This window comes from Ambystoma mexicanum, chromosome 2q, assembly GCF_040938575.1.
Source record: "Ambystoma mexicanum isolate Mex_15411 chromosome 2q, UKY_AmexF1_1, whole genome shotgun sequence".
Lineage (NCBI taxonomy): Eukaryota > Metazoa > Chordata > Amphibia > Caudata > Ambystomatidae > Ambystoma > Ambystoma mexicanum.
In genome coordinates, this window is record NC_090924.1 from 280,497,901 (window position 1) to 280,514,744 (window position 16,844).

At 46.5% G+C, this 16,844-nt stretch overlaps 1 protein-coding gene across 8 annotated transcripts in view; it reads right to left on the reverse strand.

Moving 5' to 3' along the window:
* The window catches only part of TRRAP (transformation/transcription domain associated protein), a 2,065,012-nt gene that overhangs the window by 762,017 nt on the left and 1,286,151 nt on the right, over positions 1-16,844 (reverse strand). For all 8 annotated transcript variants that reach the window (XM_069647248.1, XM_069647247.1, XM_069647244.1 and 5 more), the window contains one exon: positions 9,432-9,557. In XM_069647248.1, coding sequence (XP_069503349.1) covers positions 9,432-9,557 — 126 coding nt within the window. The remainder of the gene's footprint in view (positions 1-9,431; positions 9,558-16,844) is intronic.

Here is a 16,844-nt window from a genome sequence, read left to right on the forward strand (position 1 = left end):
ACAAGAATAAAGGGGCACAAATGGTGCGTCCATTAAAAACGTCAAAACCAAATTTAAATCTCACGCTGAAACAACAAACTGGCGTGGGTGAAACATATTGGAAAGAACCCTGAGGAATTGATTAACTGGGGATCATAAAAAAGGAGCCCTGCTTTGGGGTCCTCTTGAAGACAGAAACAGCCGCAAGATACCCCTTCACTGTACCAACTTGTAGGCCTGTCAGGGCATAAAACAGAAGAAATTCCAACACAGAGGAGATGGGGCAAGTAAAAGAGTCCAGATACCTCGCCCATCATCAAGCCAAAAAACATCCACCACCTGTAGGTATAAATGGACTTGGCGGCCGGTGTTCTAGCAGATAGGCGTATGTCCAGAACGTCCAGGGACAAATCACACTCCTATCTCAACCTTTCAGCAGCTGTTGAGATGAATTTCAGGAATCTGACCTGGTGGACAGATTTTAAAGGGGCCACCCTAGTTATAGTGAACAGGGGAACTCAGAGATTAGCCAAACCCAATCAAGGTAAGCGTAAGGAGTGGTCAAGGCTATTATCGGAAGTGTGAGAGTGGGGCGAGGGGGCCACAATACGTCCACACAGTGAAGCACACAATAATTCAATTTAGACATGCAAGTATACAAACTCTATCTTTATTCTAGGCACAAAACACACACTAGAAGATGAAACAAGCAGGTGATAATATCACACAACACTCAATTATAAATAATGCATAGTCACCTTTAGGTTCTTAGACACGCATTTAATAACTTGGACAACAAAAAGAAGGTTAGTAGTGATGCAGTAGAATAAAACCAGTTCACAAGAATGATACCCTAACTTTATAAGTCCAATTCCTATGATGTATGGGGCCTTGTGCCCAAAGGTCACAAAGCTTTTTCTTAAGAAAAGGGGCTGATGTAGTGGTGGTGAAATGTTCCAGAAGATATTCAACTAAGTTTAAAGGTAGGTAAACTTGCATTCCTATCTTTTAGATATAGAATTTTAGATCTGATGATCAAAAAACAATGAAATGGAATAACCAAAGTTTATTCAAAGGTGTATTCTAAGGAGAACGGGGGGATGTGAATGCACTGCAATTACTTAATCCCCCCCCCCACCCCGACTCCAATTTTCCCAGATGACTAGGTGGGTCGAATGAGGTTTGATGGAGTGAAGTTTTTCTTCCGTTTTTTTTTCCAGTGACACGTGCCCAAGAGCTGTGGATGCAAGGATGCTTCTGGTCGGTTCCAGGTGCAGAGTGCAACCCTTTGCGAAGAAGAAATGCAGAAGGCACAGATGCAAACCTCTACAGTTCACTTCATCAGGAAGGTGAGTTCCAGCGACGGCTACCGCGCATAGGCGACGACATGCATCCTTCCAGTCGCGGTTAAAGAAGACCTTCCAGAACAGGGTCCCTTAAAGATATGAGGCTGAAATTCGGCAGGAAGGTGACTTATACCACAAGCTTGCAGCCACTGAAGTTCCCGGCGAAGAACACGAAATGCTGATGATTCTACCGAGATAGCCCACTGGAGAGCTGGTACGTCCACCGGAAGGCTCAGGAAGGCTGGATCCTCAAGAAAATATTGAGACTGTTTGGTGCCACCAGTCCAAGGGTTGAAGCCCCACTCGGGGCCTTCGCAGATCAGGTAGCCCAGTAGTGCTTCACCGGTCTAAACACAGGAAGGGATGCAATGCCTCTTCGGGAGTCATCCACAGATCTTCAGTTGGCTGATCATCTCCACAAGATACTTGTCTCCAACACTGGCCTGAAAATATGGCTGCAGGAGTCCTCTTCTGATTCTAAATCTTGGCTGGAAGCAAATCCAAGCCCACGAATGGTAAGGGTATGCACCATTCAAACAGCCAGCAGTGGTTCAATCAGGGACCACTGTGGGTTTCATGCATGCCACACACCTAGACTCTCAGGCACCACTGATGTGATTGGGACCAGACAGTCCCACCCCTTCCATCCCAAGCGCACACAAAAAAGCATCACTAGCTCACGAAAGCAGCAGCTTTACCGGGGAAATGCATGACCTTATGTGGGATTTTCTGACCTAAAAAGGCAGAAAAAAGGGCAACCAACAATATGGCCAAAGAATCGTCAAAAGATCTCGTGGCACTGCCATTTTAGGACATTAGCCATGTTTAGCCATACAAGTAAAACGTGAATGTGCACACTAGAAATAGCGCAATAAACAGTACATATTTAATTTCTGCCACCAGCTTGTCTTTAAGCACATAACATGCCGTTACCTTCACCACTATCTGAAAGCTGCGTGACGTCGAGACTTCCAGGGAGCTTCTGCAAGGTTAGCGGTGCACAATATTCCCTCGTAGCTTGGGGAGAGGTCTCCTAGACCGGTTCTCTCTCGGATCAGTCTCGACGTCATGGCAGCTTTCAGATTGCGGTGAAGGTAACAGCAGTCGACCTTCTTCGGGCTCGGCGGTTGAGATAAGGCATCAGTTTTGACTTCAGCTTCTGAACGATTTCTAGCAGTGAGAGGCCCCCAGATATTCTGTTCTGTCTCTCATTCATTCTGCTGGGTCACACTCAGGCAACCAATCACTCAGAAGGGCATTCAGCAGTCAGGCAGCCAATCAGACTTACAGTGCATTCAGGCCATTCTCCTCCCTCTCAGACACTCAAAACAAGGAATGTGTATTGGGACAAGTACCCAGCCATTCAGCACTACACAATGCATTCATACCAGTTTCGGGCAGGGCTGTCTCAGTCTTTGTGTCACATACCAAGAAATAGACACCATAACAAGAGGTGCATATTGGTCATCAACTCCATTCACCCAGGTCCCACCCCAAGGGTGTACCCACAACATACAGTCACTGGGAAGGCTCCAGCCAGTCTGGCCTGGACTTCCCCACAATTCCATATATGGAACTTCCAACCAACAGCCAGTCAGGGGGATGGGACAGAGGCAAGGCTTCCCAGGACTTCCTGCTCTGTGGGTCACACACATGTTCCCAAAAACATACACTAGGGGCACAGGGTTGTACCCCCACCCATGGGTGCCATAAGGGTATCCCAAGGGTCTGTACACCAAGCCAAAAATAGGAAGAGCTGCACTGCCAGGAGTCCCACATGGACTCCTGGGTAGAAAAAAATACAGAACACATATGGAAAAGGACTACACGACAAGGAAGCCCTGTCCTTCCAATGCATTTCCAGCATCACACACCTCAACATATATTTTTTCCTTTCAATTTCACAGTTTTTTGCATTGAATGCTTAAAGTCAAATCTCTTGACTTTCTCTTAAATCGATCATCAATGTATTGGTTACTGCTTTACCATCTTAATGTATGAATAATTTCATGCAAATATACATGTTTCACATATATGAACACATTTTATTCCTCATTAGTCCCCTTGGTATTTATCATTTTTCATATCAGGGGGGGGGGGACAGCTTTTGCATTTACAAATTTGCGAACAATTCTACTGTGATTCCCAAGGGCTGTCCCACAGCGACCATCACTTAATGAGCTAGAACCCACTAATAACCCATATAAAAACACTATGGAATTACATCCAGGTATACGTCTCATATGGAAACCTTTCTTGGCTAATTCTGTTCCTTGATCCGTGGATTGACGTTTCAGTAGACCTATAGTTGTCCCACCTTCTTCAGGACTGTGTGTTGTATAGGGACACTAGAAAGCAACAACAGTTGTGTATGAACAAACTGTGTTGGTTAAAAACATTTAAAATCTAGAACAACTAAAATGGCCACTGAGTCAGAGCTTCTCATATTCTGTGACCTAATCACTATAATTCTAACCTTGCTTGGTACGTGTATCATCCTGTTCTTACGATAGGGTAAGACACTTTGAAAAAAAAGTGCACCTCAACATATCTTTTTTTCCTTTTCTTTTCAAAATATCTTACCCTATCGTGAGAACAGGATGATACACGTACCAAGCAACGGGCCTCCGGTACCACCAAGATATATGATGCCAATCTAGCAAGTGCAGAAAAGCCGAGGCTAGAACCGTCATCTGAGTTAGGAAAATCTGGACCATCTTGAAGAAGTTTGACACACTGTACTCAGGTGGGAAACCCCAAACCAGGCGAGTGTTTAAGACTGCCCCAATGAATCTGAGGAACTGTGACTTCTTGTAGTTCAGAGAGAAGCCAAAGTTGTGCAACAGGCTGCATGTCCGGTACAGCTGTGCCAACACTAGAACTGGTGAATGGGCTCAGACATGAATGCCTTTCATCCCGAGGCAAGCCGCCACTACTGCTAGCAGCTTGGTGAACACCCTGGGTGCAGAGGAAAGACTGAAAGTAAGGACTTTGAACTGGTAATGAAAGTTGCCTGCTTTGAATCTCAGATACTTCCTGTACTTCTTTTGGGTAGCCACATGAAAGTTAGCATCCTGGAAATCTAGGGAAACTAACTAGTCGATGTCTAGGGCCTGGAGGATCTGGGCTAGAGTGACCATCTTGAACGTATCCTTGTGCAAGTATAAGTTCAGAAGCCGCAGATCCATGATGGATCTCAGACCCTCGTCCTTGCTCAGCACCATAAAGTAAGTTGAGTACCAACCCATGCCGTGTTCTGAGCAGGGTACCATCTCTATGGCCCTGTTTTTCAAGGAGGTAACGGATCTCCTCAAGCAGGAAAGGTTCTGGAGGTAAGAATTGTGTCAAGGGGGGTGCTCTGGAGGGCGAGAGGCAAAGGGGAGGCAGTATCCCTGCTGGAAGACATGCAAATCCTAGGCATCTGAGGTGGTATTTCCCCATTCCTCACCAAACTCTGATATCCTGCCCCCAACAGGGGATGCAGGGCGGGTGCCCACTTCACAGAGGGTTCGCACTGGGGGTTGTGAAGGGCACAGAGAAGGAGGAAGCACCTCCTGCAGATGGACTGCAACCCCTATCCCTGTAAGGACACCTTGTCCTTGCTTCTCCGAGGAAGACTGACTTATACCCCTCTGGGCGTAAGAGATGCAAAGGGACGAAAACCCCTGACTGCCAGATGCTGTCGTCACAAAGGCCTGGAAGGTTTGTAGCGACACGTCAGCCTTGGTGCCAAAATAGTTCTGTACAGGAGGTTCTTCAGGACGTTAGTGGTGAACCTGGATGTCCTCAGCCAAGAAAAGAGCATCAGGGCGGTGCTGGTAGCCATCTTCCTATCAACGCAGTCTGCGGTGTCTGAACCAGACTGCAATATTTACGGGAAGCTTTTCTGCCATCTGTAACAATCGACAGAAAACCACTCTCCATTTACCCTTCTGGGATGCGCTTCGCCGCCTCTGTTAACACTGACCAGAGACCAAAGGAGTATTTGGCCAATTCTAAAGAGGCATTGACACAGTGGAGACCTAAGCTTGAGGAGATGAACATCTTCCTGACGCACACATCCAACTGTTTGCTCTCCCAATCTGGGGGTGGGGGGGCAACAATGGAAAAGTCATGAACTTGAGGTTTGCTCTAGCGGCCAGGACCATCAAACTCTCCAGAGAGGAATAAGAGGTCTGAAGGGGGCGGTCTGTGCTTCTTCGGCAGGTCACGGTCCACTGGGAGGACTGACAATGGTTTGGCCCACAGTTCCACCATGGGCCCCTCCACTGCCTGATTGAAAGGCAGCAAGGTCTCTTTTTTAGAACCCTTGTCCAGAATGTTGAGCACCTAATACTCCACCTTAGAATTTATGGGAGCAGCCATCCCAAGAGTGTTGACTGCCTTTGCCACCAGGAGCTAAAAATCTGCCTGTGGCTAGCCCGGGGTGCCAGCAGGAATAATGTCCACGTCCGGCAAAGTCCACATGACAGTTGCTTCCTGCAAGTCGGCTGCCAGGTCCACCAAGTCACCCTGTTCCCTGTAAAACTCCTCTAGGAAGTCTCTCACCTCCCTGGGGTGGAAGGGCTCCAGACCAAAAGGACATCACCCTCTTAGTCATAAATGTCTTCTAAATGTGACAAATATGCCTTTCCTGGGAGCGGGAGGAACTCTTTAGCGACTCCAGCAACTATGGAACGGGACCATATGCGAGTTGACCGGCATCTGAGGATGGAACTGTGTGCCCATTTCTCGCAATCTTGTGTAAAGACTGGAGGGGGGTGTCTGTACTCCTGCTCTCCATATGGCAGAGGAGAGGCACAGAGGACCCCAGCCAAGATTCTCTATTTGGTAAAACTTGGGCAAGCAATCAAGGCCTAGCTCTCAGGAGGTGATGCGGGCTGGTTCTTAAGCACAATGTAGTCCCCAAGCACCCACAAAGGAATGTCCACACACAGTATTAGTGAAAACACAGTCTTTATATAATTAAGGTTCAAGTTTATATACACAATCACAATAACTCACTTTGTGCTCAGTTAATCTACAATGGCAAATATATACACAGTTCCACGTGGTACCACAATTACTATAAGATTTCATTAAAGTGCATCAACTGTACTTAGTGTAAATGTCACACAAATCAAGCAATAAAGAGAACCATAGATAGACATAGGAGGAAAGCAGTTGGTTAGAACAATTGGCAGAATACTGGCCCTGTTACCTAGACACAGTTCTGTATGAGGAGCCCCCGCCGCCCAAATAGTTCTACAACCCCAATGTACTTGGAATAGCAGAGTTTGATGTCGGGTCGTCGACAGATCCTTCTTGAGCGACTCCCTTTAAGCGCAGGAGCCACGGAACATCGAGATCCCCCGAGGAAAAAAGGGGTGAACACTGTCGCTGCGGCTCAGCTTCGGTTCTTGCAGTGCTCGTTGACGATCGGTCGAAAACGTCCTGCAAGCTGAGGCTTGCGGTGCACCTCGACGAGTGATCGCTGCCGCAAGGAGTCAATGAAGAACTTTGGCCCAGCAAGTGTGTCGTGTCGTCAGCGTCTCTGCAGTCTTCGGGTGGTGGGAAACCCAACGGCAGATTCTCCTCAGTGGCCTTGACTTTCTCCAGCAGGTCGAAAGCAGTCGACGAGGATGAGCAATGGAGTCCTTGTTCCAATGTTCTTAGGCAAAGGAGCACTGCGGCTCCTGTCGGCGACAGCGGTCGTCGACGGTGATTGACTTCAATGTCCGGGCACTTCTCTTTGTGATTCCGCGGCGGTCCAAGTCTCCGGACGGCAGCCTTTCGTAGGTCTGTCTACCAGGGAGCTTTGGCAAAGATCAGCTGGTGCACAATGGTCCCTCGTAACTCAGGAAGAGGTCTCCTAGCCAGTTCCTCTCTTGGATCAGTTCCTTGAAGGCACAGCAGCTTTCAGATTAGCGAAGGACAGCAGCAGCAGTTCTTCTTCCAGTGGGCTTCAAAGTTAAGCATTAGTTTTAATTTCAGCTTCTTCGATTTCTAGCAGTGAGAGGCCCCCAGATATACTCTTGATCTCCCATTCACTCTGCTGGGTCACACTCAGGCAACCAATCATTCAGAAGGGAATTCAGGCAGCCAATCGGCTCACAGTGCATTCAGGCCATCCAGACACTCACAACACAGAATGGATTCGGACAAGCACTCCGCCATTCAGCACTACCCACTGCATTCATACCAGTTTCGGGCAGGGCTGTATCAGTCATTGTGTCAACCACCAGATACTAGACACTCATAACATGGAATGCGTATTCGTCGCACACTCCATTCACCCAGGTCCCACCCCACAGGCGTACCCAAAACATACAGTCATTGGGAAGGCTCCAGCCAGTCTGGCCACAACACCACATATGGAACTTTCAACCAACAGCCAGTCAGGGAGAAGGGACAGAGTGAGGGCTTCACGGGACTTTGGGAAAAGTAAGGTAACAGGCGATAGAAAGTAAGAGGCCACGGGGCCATCTTGTTTTCCATCAGGAATCCACTGTTTCCAATTCCAATGACAGGGCCTGGGCATCCCAAAATGGAGGATGCGCAGGGCACATGTCAATTCAGCACGGAGCTGTCACCAGCCCGTACCCTGCTCTGTGGGTCACACAGAGGTGCCTAAAAACATACACTAGGGGCGCAGGGTTGTACACCCACCCATGGGTGCCATAAGGGTATCCCAAGGGTCTGTTCACCAAACCAAATACAGGAAGAGCCGCACCGCCAGGAGTCCCACATGAACTCCTGCGCGGAAAACAAGACAAAACACACATAAGGCACTAAAGGACAAGGATACGCCGGCCCTGTCCCTCCAATGCATTTCCAGCATCACATCTTGTCAGGTTGTACTGCGGACTACCTGCCGGGTCCTCCAAGCACAGTGAGATCCGTCGGCTTGGCTGAAGCCACAGCCGCCAGGAGTGAAGTCATTTTTGCTGACGCCACAGGAGTCTGAGCATCCAGGGCCTTGGCGAAGATGTCAAGCATCTTCAAATAGAAAGCCTCCCAGTCCTATGGTGAGGAGTATTTGGTCAGAAATGATACCTGCTGGCCTCTTCCTACTGGGCTTCCTTGGAGTGGTGGCTCCACTTCTTCGAGGACGAAGATGAGTGATGCAGGGATTAACTGCGGGGTTGACCTCAACCTCTTGCAGTGCTCCTTTTTCTTTTTATACTTCCAGATGGGTGACCGCTCCACAGTGCCGCACTCCACACCAGGCAACCTCGAGCAGGTCGCTTATCCCCTCTCGCCTTGTGGAGAAAGGTAAACAGCTACGCGTTCTCGCAGCGCTTTTGGGTGCCTTGAAAGTCATGACGTGCAGTCCTGGGCATGATGACCTTCACCAAGGCAGTAAAGGTATATGTGGTGCGGGTCCAACAACATTTGGCACAAGCAATCAATGCAGGGTTTGAACCTCGTACGTCTTGTCAGATTCGGCATCACGACAAATTCGAGAGATGAAGCAAGCATGTCCGGCAAAGGAGGCGTTGAGCGGAAATGACACAGAGCTGTGCTGCGCCCCCTGGCCGCAGAAAGGTTTCAGAAGAGCAGCTGGTGCTGGCAGATAGATATAGAAGACGAATCAGTAGAAGGAAGGAGTGGATTGGAATAAAATCTTTCCTAACGGTAATCAAATAAGGGTGATTATTTTTCAGTATACCAGTGTTGTTTATTTTCCATGGATGCATGTGTAAACTAAGTTTACCTTTTTATCAGCCTACTTCCCCTTCCCAGAATTAAGCCTGACTGCCACTCTACCATTTTAAGAGCGGTTTGGCTTCCCTTCTGTGATGGGTGCTCTGCCCCTCCTTAAGGTTACTGGTTTTACAGCCCTCTGTAAAGGCCTGTGCAAAAACGATCTCGACAGCGAGAAACCGGAATCTATTAGAAAAAAAACACACTCGATGAAAAACATTAAACAACTCAGGATAGCACAATACCCTTCCATCAACAGTCCTGAAAATCTTTTTTATGTGTATTGGAAAGGCTTTAACATTCAACTTGCAAATCAGTTCACACGAGCTGGCAGCATCAGAGAAATAAACAACAGAATGTTGTTGCTTATTGCAGAAACAATCAGTAGAGCTAAAGTATGTGAAATTGTGTCCAACTCACCAAAAAGCTGGGAAGGATTAGCGTTGGTGGCCTTTTCGTAATTAGTAAGTCCTTCATAAATCACCTTCCCCACTGCAGCATAAAGACACTCCAGCTCCTCATACTTTGAAGCTACACTTGAGCTACCTGCATCAGAACACCCAGTGTTAAATCCCATTAAGCAAGACATTAGAGTCAAATAATTACTTATAAGCAAGTACTTATTACACAAGGTTACTTTCAAATTCAAGTGACAATGAGACAGTGTATATCATTTACACAGATTTTAGGTGAAACACACAGCAGTTCTATATTCCTATGGGACATCACACCAACAGCATTTGAAGCTTTCTTTGAAATGATTGTGGTAACAAAGATCAGGCCCTTTCTTAAGGGCCCCCTCGGCCTACCCGCAGCTTTTCAGGAAATAAGGAGATGGACACAGACACCAATTGATGGGTAAACCAAGCTTCTTGTATTAGATAGAAAATACACAGCATACAGAGTTATCAGCTGATAAGCAGGAAAATACAGCAGGACAAGTGTCCAGGCAGTCGGCATACAGAGCTCTCTCTGGACAGCCCATTGAGTGCAGGGTAAATAGCATATCCTATGCAATCACTAATATATTATAGCATTTGCACAATGGGTGTGTTACTTGGCATGACATTTGCAGACATCTGGCAATAGCTGCAGCATCTTACTTGTGACGAAGTTGTGCGGTACATTGTGTTGTAATATGGCATTAGGGAGAATTCTCATTTCTGTGCCTATTCCCTTCAACCTTAGAGACCCCCAGCTCTTTTGCTGGACTTTAGGACTTTTTAATTTTAACCCTGGAGTGAGTGAGCCCTTTTTCTCACTCTCTAATGTGTTTCGACCTGATTTGGATTATGTGTCTCCTTTGTTTTTGTAGTCTGACAAACTCCATATGCATCTACATTTTGTATGGTGACACGCAGCACCCTCAGTGCAGTGTCACAGAGAATCCTTTAGATTTCTCATAAGGTTTAAATACCCTTTCTTGGGTGAACTACTGTTCCGAAGAATAGTAATGTGAAATTGACTTTAACTTAAAAAGTTGCTAGCCTCACAGACTGCGCTTGATCTTGCATTTGTCACACTCTTGTGGCATTAGATAGGTGGATTTGTTCAATTTGTGAAATATATTCATTGATTAGAGACACACCTGGTAAGTGTTGATAAGTAGGGCTCCAGGTTTTAATATCAATAGATAAACAAATCACTTAGAACACGTTACATCAATCTGGCAATATCAATTGTTCATTGCTAAGTGCACCTTAATATTCCAGAGTACTTTACGCATTAGAACATATTATGCCAAAAACACATTGAGCCTATTATACCAAAAACACATTACGCCAACACGTGTTTCAACCTTCCTAGGTCGTCTTCAGGGCGTCTAAATTACAAACAATTAATCCAACGTATAACTTAAGTAGATAAATCCTAATGTGAAAGTCTTTTCGGGTGCTGAGGCCGTGTATTTTCCGCTGACATCATTAACAAAGACTTATTGGTGATGAAACGTTGCTATTTTAGCAGCGGTCAGATTTCCTGAAAATGTGAGCAAAGTTTTGAAGCGAGAAATAGTTTGCGTTCGCCTGCTATACGTTTTCTTGCCGCGTTCGGCTTGGCTGAAATTGACTTTACTTACCTTGTCTCTTTGTAGGTCCAGCACACACCATCTTATGTGGAGTGCCGGGGGGTTACTTAGTAGCCCGTTTTCCTACCTACTCATGTAACATTTTTTATGTTACCCGCACTAGTTTCAATGGCTGCTGGCAGTGGGTTAATTTTCCTACCATTGTGCTTTTCTATCGCAGGCTGAATCCTCAGCTGCAGTATAGCCCGTTGTGTGTTTTGCCATTGGCGGGCTTCAGCCCTGAAGCCCGCCCCTAGATCCAGTGTGTCTGGAAGGACAGGTAGTGAGGGAGGGTCCATAAACTCCCATGTCCTTTGTCTCTAGGTGTGTGTTAAGACTGATTTCCTATAATCTGGCCTGGTGGACAGATGAATAGAAGGCCAACCTATATTGTGACAGGGGCAACTCTGGGAAGCTGTAGCCAAACCAGTTTAAGGTAGCAGTGACAGGCGGTCTAGGCTAAGATCTTCAGAGGGGTGAGATTGTAAAGGGTCCACAATGAGGTCACACAATGGGAGTCACAAATTACCCTTAGACAGGATGCATAACAATACAGTTATTTAATTATGACCAAATACACTATAAGAAAAATGAACACAAGCATGTAGACGTATCAACCAATACCATCAAACTAAAATACATATATACAATCACAGGTTCAAGCGCATAATACAACTCAAGATACTCCTGCAAGGAAATGAATAGATGAGTATTAAACACAAAAAGGTCCACAGAGAATTAACCCCCAACTAATATTGTCCAACCCTAAGTTGCCTGGGGCCTTGTGCCCTATTGTTCAGGATACAAAGATACAGCTCTCAGGAGGCAGGAGAAAATGTAGGTAGTGTCTCTGGGGTCCAGTGATGGATTCTTAGAGCCAGGGTTCAAGATAGACAGTGTCCAAAATTCCCCCCAACAGTTAGAAGTCTTGCCAAGGCAAGTGTTGGCAAAGCCAATAGGTTTAAGATAAAGAGTATTATAAGTCCATTGACTTACAATGGGAGTGTAGGGGTATGTTAAAAGCTCGATAACTTACCCCCCTCACTCCGAATCTTCCTAAGACTTTCCAGAACAAAGGAAGGGTGTCCTGGCTTGCTTTTCCCATCGAATTCCGCAGTCCACGATTTTCACGGGTTGCAGGTTCGAGTGATTCTCCGGTTAGGATCTTTTGCTGGTGCAAGGACTCTTGATGAAGAAATGCAGAAACAAACGATGCAGCGCCCTTCTCGGGACTGGAGACGGGTCAGAAAAGCAGGTTTCGGACTGTGCACGCCGCGCACAGCGATGCAGCAGGACTCAGTAGCCGCGCTCGGACTTTCCGGTCTTTCACGGGTTCCCTTGGAGCTAGGACGCCGACATTTCGCAGAGGGTGTCTTTGCAGTGGCAGCTGAGGGTGCACCAAGTTTCAGGCGGAAACTCGGAACGGCAATGAAGATATCCCTGTAGCCCAAAAACGAAGCTGGTCAGCCACAGGACGATTCCCAGGCACTTCCGAAGGCGGTTTTTGCATTGGGCACCGAGTAGGCTTCGGGAATGGATGGTCCCTCCAATCCAGGGTTGTAGCACCTTCGCAGGCCTACTGGAGATCAAGAGACAGACAGGGCTCCACCAGGACTGCAGCAGAAGTTGGTTGCCAGTCCTCCTTCAGACAGGTTACAGGTTTCTTTGCGGGTCTTCTCAGCTGGACGGATTTTCTTGGCTCCTTCAGGTTCTGCCAAGATCTCTGAGAATTGCATGCAGGGGCCCTCTTCTTATCCTAAAAGCCAGAACTAGCCCACAAAAATACCACAGTGGTCCAATCAGGTCCACTGGCGGGAACACTCATGCATACCACTCAGACACACAGAAACCAGGATGTGGATTGGGGCCAGACTGACCCAGCCCACATCCTGCCTGCAAACACACAAAGCCCTCCAGTAGCGCGCCAAAAGCTCCCGCTTTCCCGGGCACTGGAAGTCCTTAGGATCTTTCTGGCCTCTGAGGCCTGGAAGAAGGCTAAACCACAAGATGCAAAAAGAATGGACGAAAAACCTCATGGCACGGCCATGTTTGACCAGTAGCCACAGTAAGTAGCCAAACGCGGTAAACGCGGTTTAGCTGAAACGAAATTCCCCAAAAAGTGGGGAAAAGTCACTGCTGCCACCAGTCCATCTTTTAAGCACCTCAGAATAACCAAACAATCCTTTGAGTGTTAGTCTAGGGCAAAACAAAAATTAACCCCATTGCACTGCAGTGTAAGCTGCTGTGTGCAATGATAAAAAGTTACCACATGTGATACAAAAGTAACCACAAGTAGCAACAGAGTCACAAGACTAAGGGAAACACTGTTTCCCAGTACTGATAGCCTTATGGACATATCAGTTTCCCCATAAAATGTGAGTACAGGTCAGATTGAAAAATAAAAGCAAACAGTTTGGAGGGTTCCATAAAGATGGAAGGAAAGGTGCAGTAAAGAGAATCTTTCCTAACTGTGTGCCTGAACGAAACCAGTCGTGATTGGCCGGCTGGCTGTCAGGGAAGGACAGCCACCCTGCTGGGTGATTGACAGCCTAGGGCTGTGAATGAATGAGAACGAGCTTAAAAAGGTGAGGTTCTTGGGACTACAGGCAGAGTCGACCACTGTAAGAAATATCCAAAGAATAAATTGTGATGAGAAGCCTGCTGCAATCTCCTGGATATCAAAGTGTCCAGTGAAGCCTTGCTGCTGTGCTGACCTTTTTCACATTCTCAAAGAAGCTCCGGACGGAACAACTTCCCCCCTTGGGCTGGTGGGACAAACTAGCCCTGTGACGAACTCCACTTTGGCACAACCCCTGACTTGCTGTGCCTCTCCAGTGCTGCAGAAGCCCAATGCCAGGGGTCAAGTGTCCATAACCAAGTGCAACGTCTTCCGTGGAAAAAATCCGGCCAAAAGCTCCAGAAGCCCCGTACGGGCACCCCAGAAGTAGGAAAGCCCGATCCAGAGCACCCTCACCAGAGTCCAGGACAGAAGTAGGAAAGCCTGATCCAGAGCACCCTCACCAAAGTCCAGGACAGAAGTAGGAAAGCCCGATCCAGAGCACCCTCACCAGAGTCCAGGACAGAGGGAGCATGGAACGTCCAACTGGGGATATTTGTTCTGCATCAGTGCTGTTCGCGAGGCGCTGAAACCACGAAGAGCCGCTGAATCAAAGACAATTTGTAGCTGACAAAGTCTGCTTCCGAGTACTGCAGCAGGAGCCCACCAGACGTTCTCCCTCTTGTCCCCACGACTGAGGCACAGGAACAAGGGTCTGCTTGGCTGTAGCAAGACAGAATCCAGCTTGACCAATTTCTTCAAACCAGAGGTACTTTGAAGGCTTGGGGTACTTACCTTATTGCCATGTCATGTTTTCTCACTTGAGAGGTGCACTATCTTACCGTTTCTGAGTTGATTTCAACTCCCCTTGCACAGGCTTAACAGCTTCTGTTCCTTCAGTGATTTTCTTGAACTATCTGACTTTGTGAAAGACTTTATCCAAGAAGTGCATCAGAACTTTCAACTGTGTCCAATAGACTTTGGCTGTCCTGGCTTCTCAAAGGAACCTTCTGATCTATTGACTTTGGCATTGCGTGTCCCTTCATAGGTTGTAATTTGTTGAACACTTTTACTGCTGGGAAAGGCTTACTAAGATTTCATTAGAGGATTCAAACTGTCTTCATGTCATGAGAAAGTATGTTCTAACCTTTATATTCCCTTAAACCTTCCATCCTGAAACCCAAAGTCTACAAGTATATTGGCGTTTAAGATAAATGCAATAATATCCTTGTTATTTCAGGGTGTAAGAGAAATGTATTAGCATGTCCAAAGAGTATTCACCAACTTTATTGACTTTGTAAAGTGAATCCAAAGTTTGCTTGACTGTTACAAACAATTGCCTTTTTAAAGCTTAACTAAAACGTGTGTAAATAAATGGGATACATTACTCACCGTAATCGTATTTCTGATGCTTGTATCGGCTTAGATCACATGCTGTGCATATGCCGACATCTAGTGGAAGCTGCAGAGTATTACATCTGTTGTTTTTGAAACTCGAAAGGGATGTCGACAGGGCGTGCCAACTGAAACCTTGAGAGTGTAAGTGTTCCTTGGTTACATGTATTGACTGATTTCATCTGTACAGCTCTACAGCTCACATTTACCCCCCCCCCTTGCGATAGGCCAGGCTGCTCAGTCACACCATCAACTTGTGTAGTACAGACCTATACCAAAAGGTGGGTTACCTAATACCAAACTTATAAGTCTTGTGTAGTCTCACACAGTGTGACTGCACCAATTCTTACCCAACAGTAAGCTGTCCCAGGGACTTGAGGGTGTCGTACTCTTCTTTAGCACTTTGCAGTGCGTCCTCGACTACTTTCCCAAATAAGGTGCTTGCTTCAATCAGCATATTAAGCAGGGTGGCTTGAGTTTCCAGTTTAAAGCCAGACTGCCTTAGCCACGCATGGCGCTTAATGAGAGTACACCCAGCTACTATACGGCCTGCATTAATTGCTGCGTCCAGATTATTTTTCAGGATGCAATTTGCCACCTGCATACCCTCAGCCATTGTTTTTAAAAGCTGTGTTTTAAGGGGCTCTAGAACAGTCGATTTGTTGTGAGATCTCGTCCCATTTGTGGCAGTTGTAACTTGCCTGGTGTTACTAGCTATCCTTACTGGTATGCAGCAGAGAAAGCTACTTTCCTGCCCAGTGTTTTTGATTTCCTTGTCAGGAGGGGCTACAGCAGAGGCTAAAGGCGTGCGTGCTCTCTTTCTTGTGGAAGCTACAATGAGAGAGTCAGGTTTTAATTGACCCCTGATGTATTATGGATCAGAGGGGGCTAGTCTGAACATCTTTTCAATACAGGGGTTAACTACTCTCGTAAGGTTGGGTGCAAGTAATGAAGACTGAATGTGCCTCTGGATGGACTGCAGAAGTGGTATAAACTGTGCTGCAGATCTCTTATCCCCAAGGATGTCCCCTACAAAGTCCTTGTCGACTTGTGCCTCTTGGGTATCGATCTTAAAATGTTCGTCAGCCTTTTAAAGGAGCTTGTTATACTGCAGCTGATTATCCACCCGGGACCCAGCCACGGGTTGGTCATGATGGTCCGGGGATTGTATGATGTATACGTCATCATCATCATACTAGTCTGTGTCATCTAGGTCTAACAGAACCAGGGTCTTGAGAGCCTAAAGTGCCAATGTCGTATACATCTTCAGGAATGTTCTGAGAAGTACTAGGCTGGGCAGTGTCAGGTTGTGGTCTTTTGGAGGCAGGCTGGTTTTTAGTGGCATCCCTTTGTGAGGGCCCTTGGAAGTTGGACAGTTGATCAGGGTGTTGATCAAAAAGTCAAAGCAGCACAACATTCTCCTAATTACTGTCAAGACTGGAGGGGTGGTTATCTGTACTCCAGCCCGGTGTACAGTCATAATATCGAGAAAAAAAAATGTCGAAAGACAATCATTTCGAAAAAATAATGTTGAAAAAAAAAAAAATCGAATTCTTTATTTTTTATTTATATATTTTTTTGGGGTTTCGCGAGTAAAAAAAGGTAAAAACAAAAATAAAGTGGGGGTTAGGGGGGAACCCCCCCTTTTCGAATAAAAAACGTAGTGAAAAAGAAATTTGATTTTTTTTTTACATTATTTTTTCGAAATTATGACTTTCGACATTTTTGTATTCGATATGATCACTATAAACCCTCCTGCCCTCTAAATGGCAGAGTAGAAGCACAGAGCACCGCAGCCACGTTTCTCTATATGGTA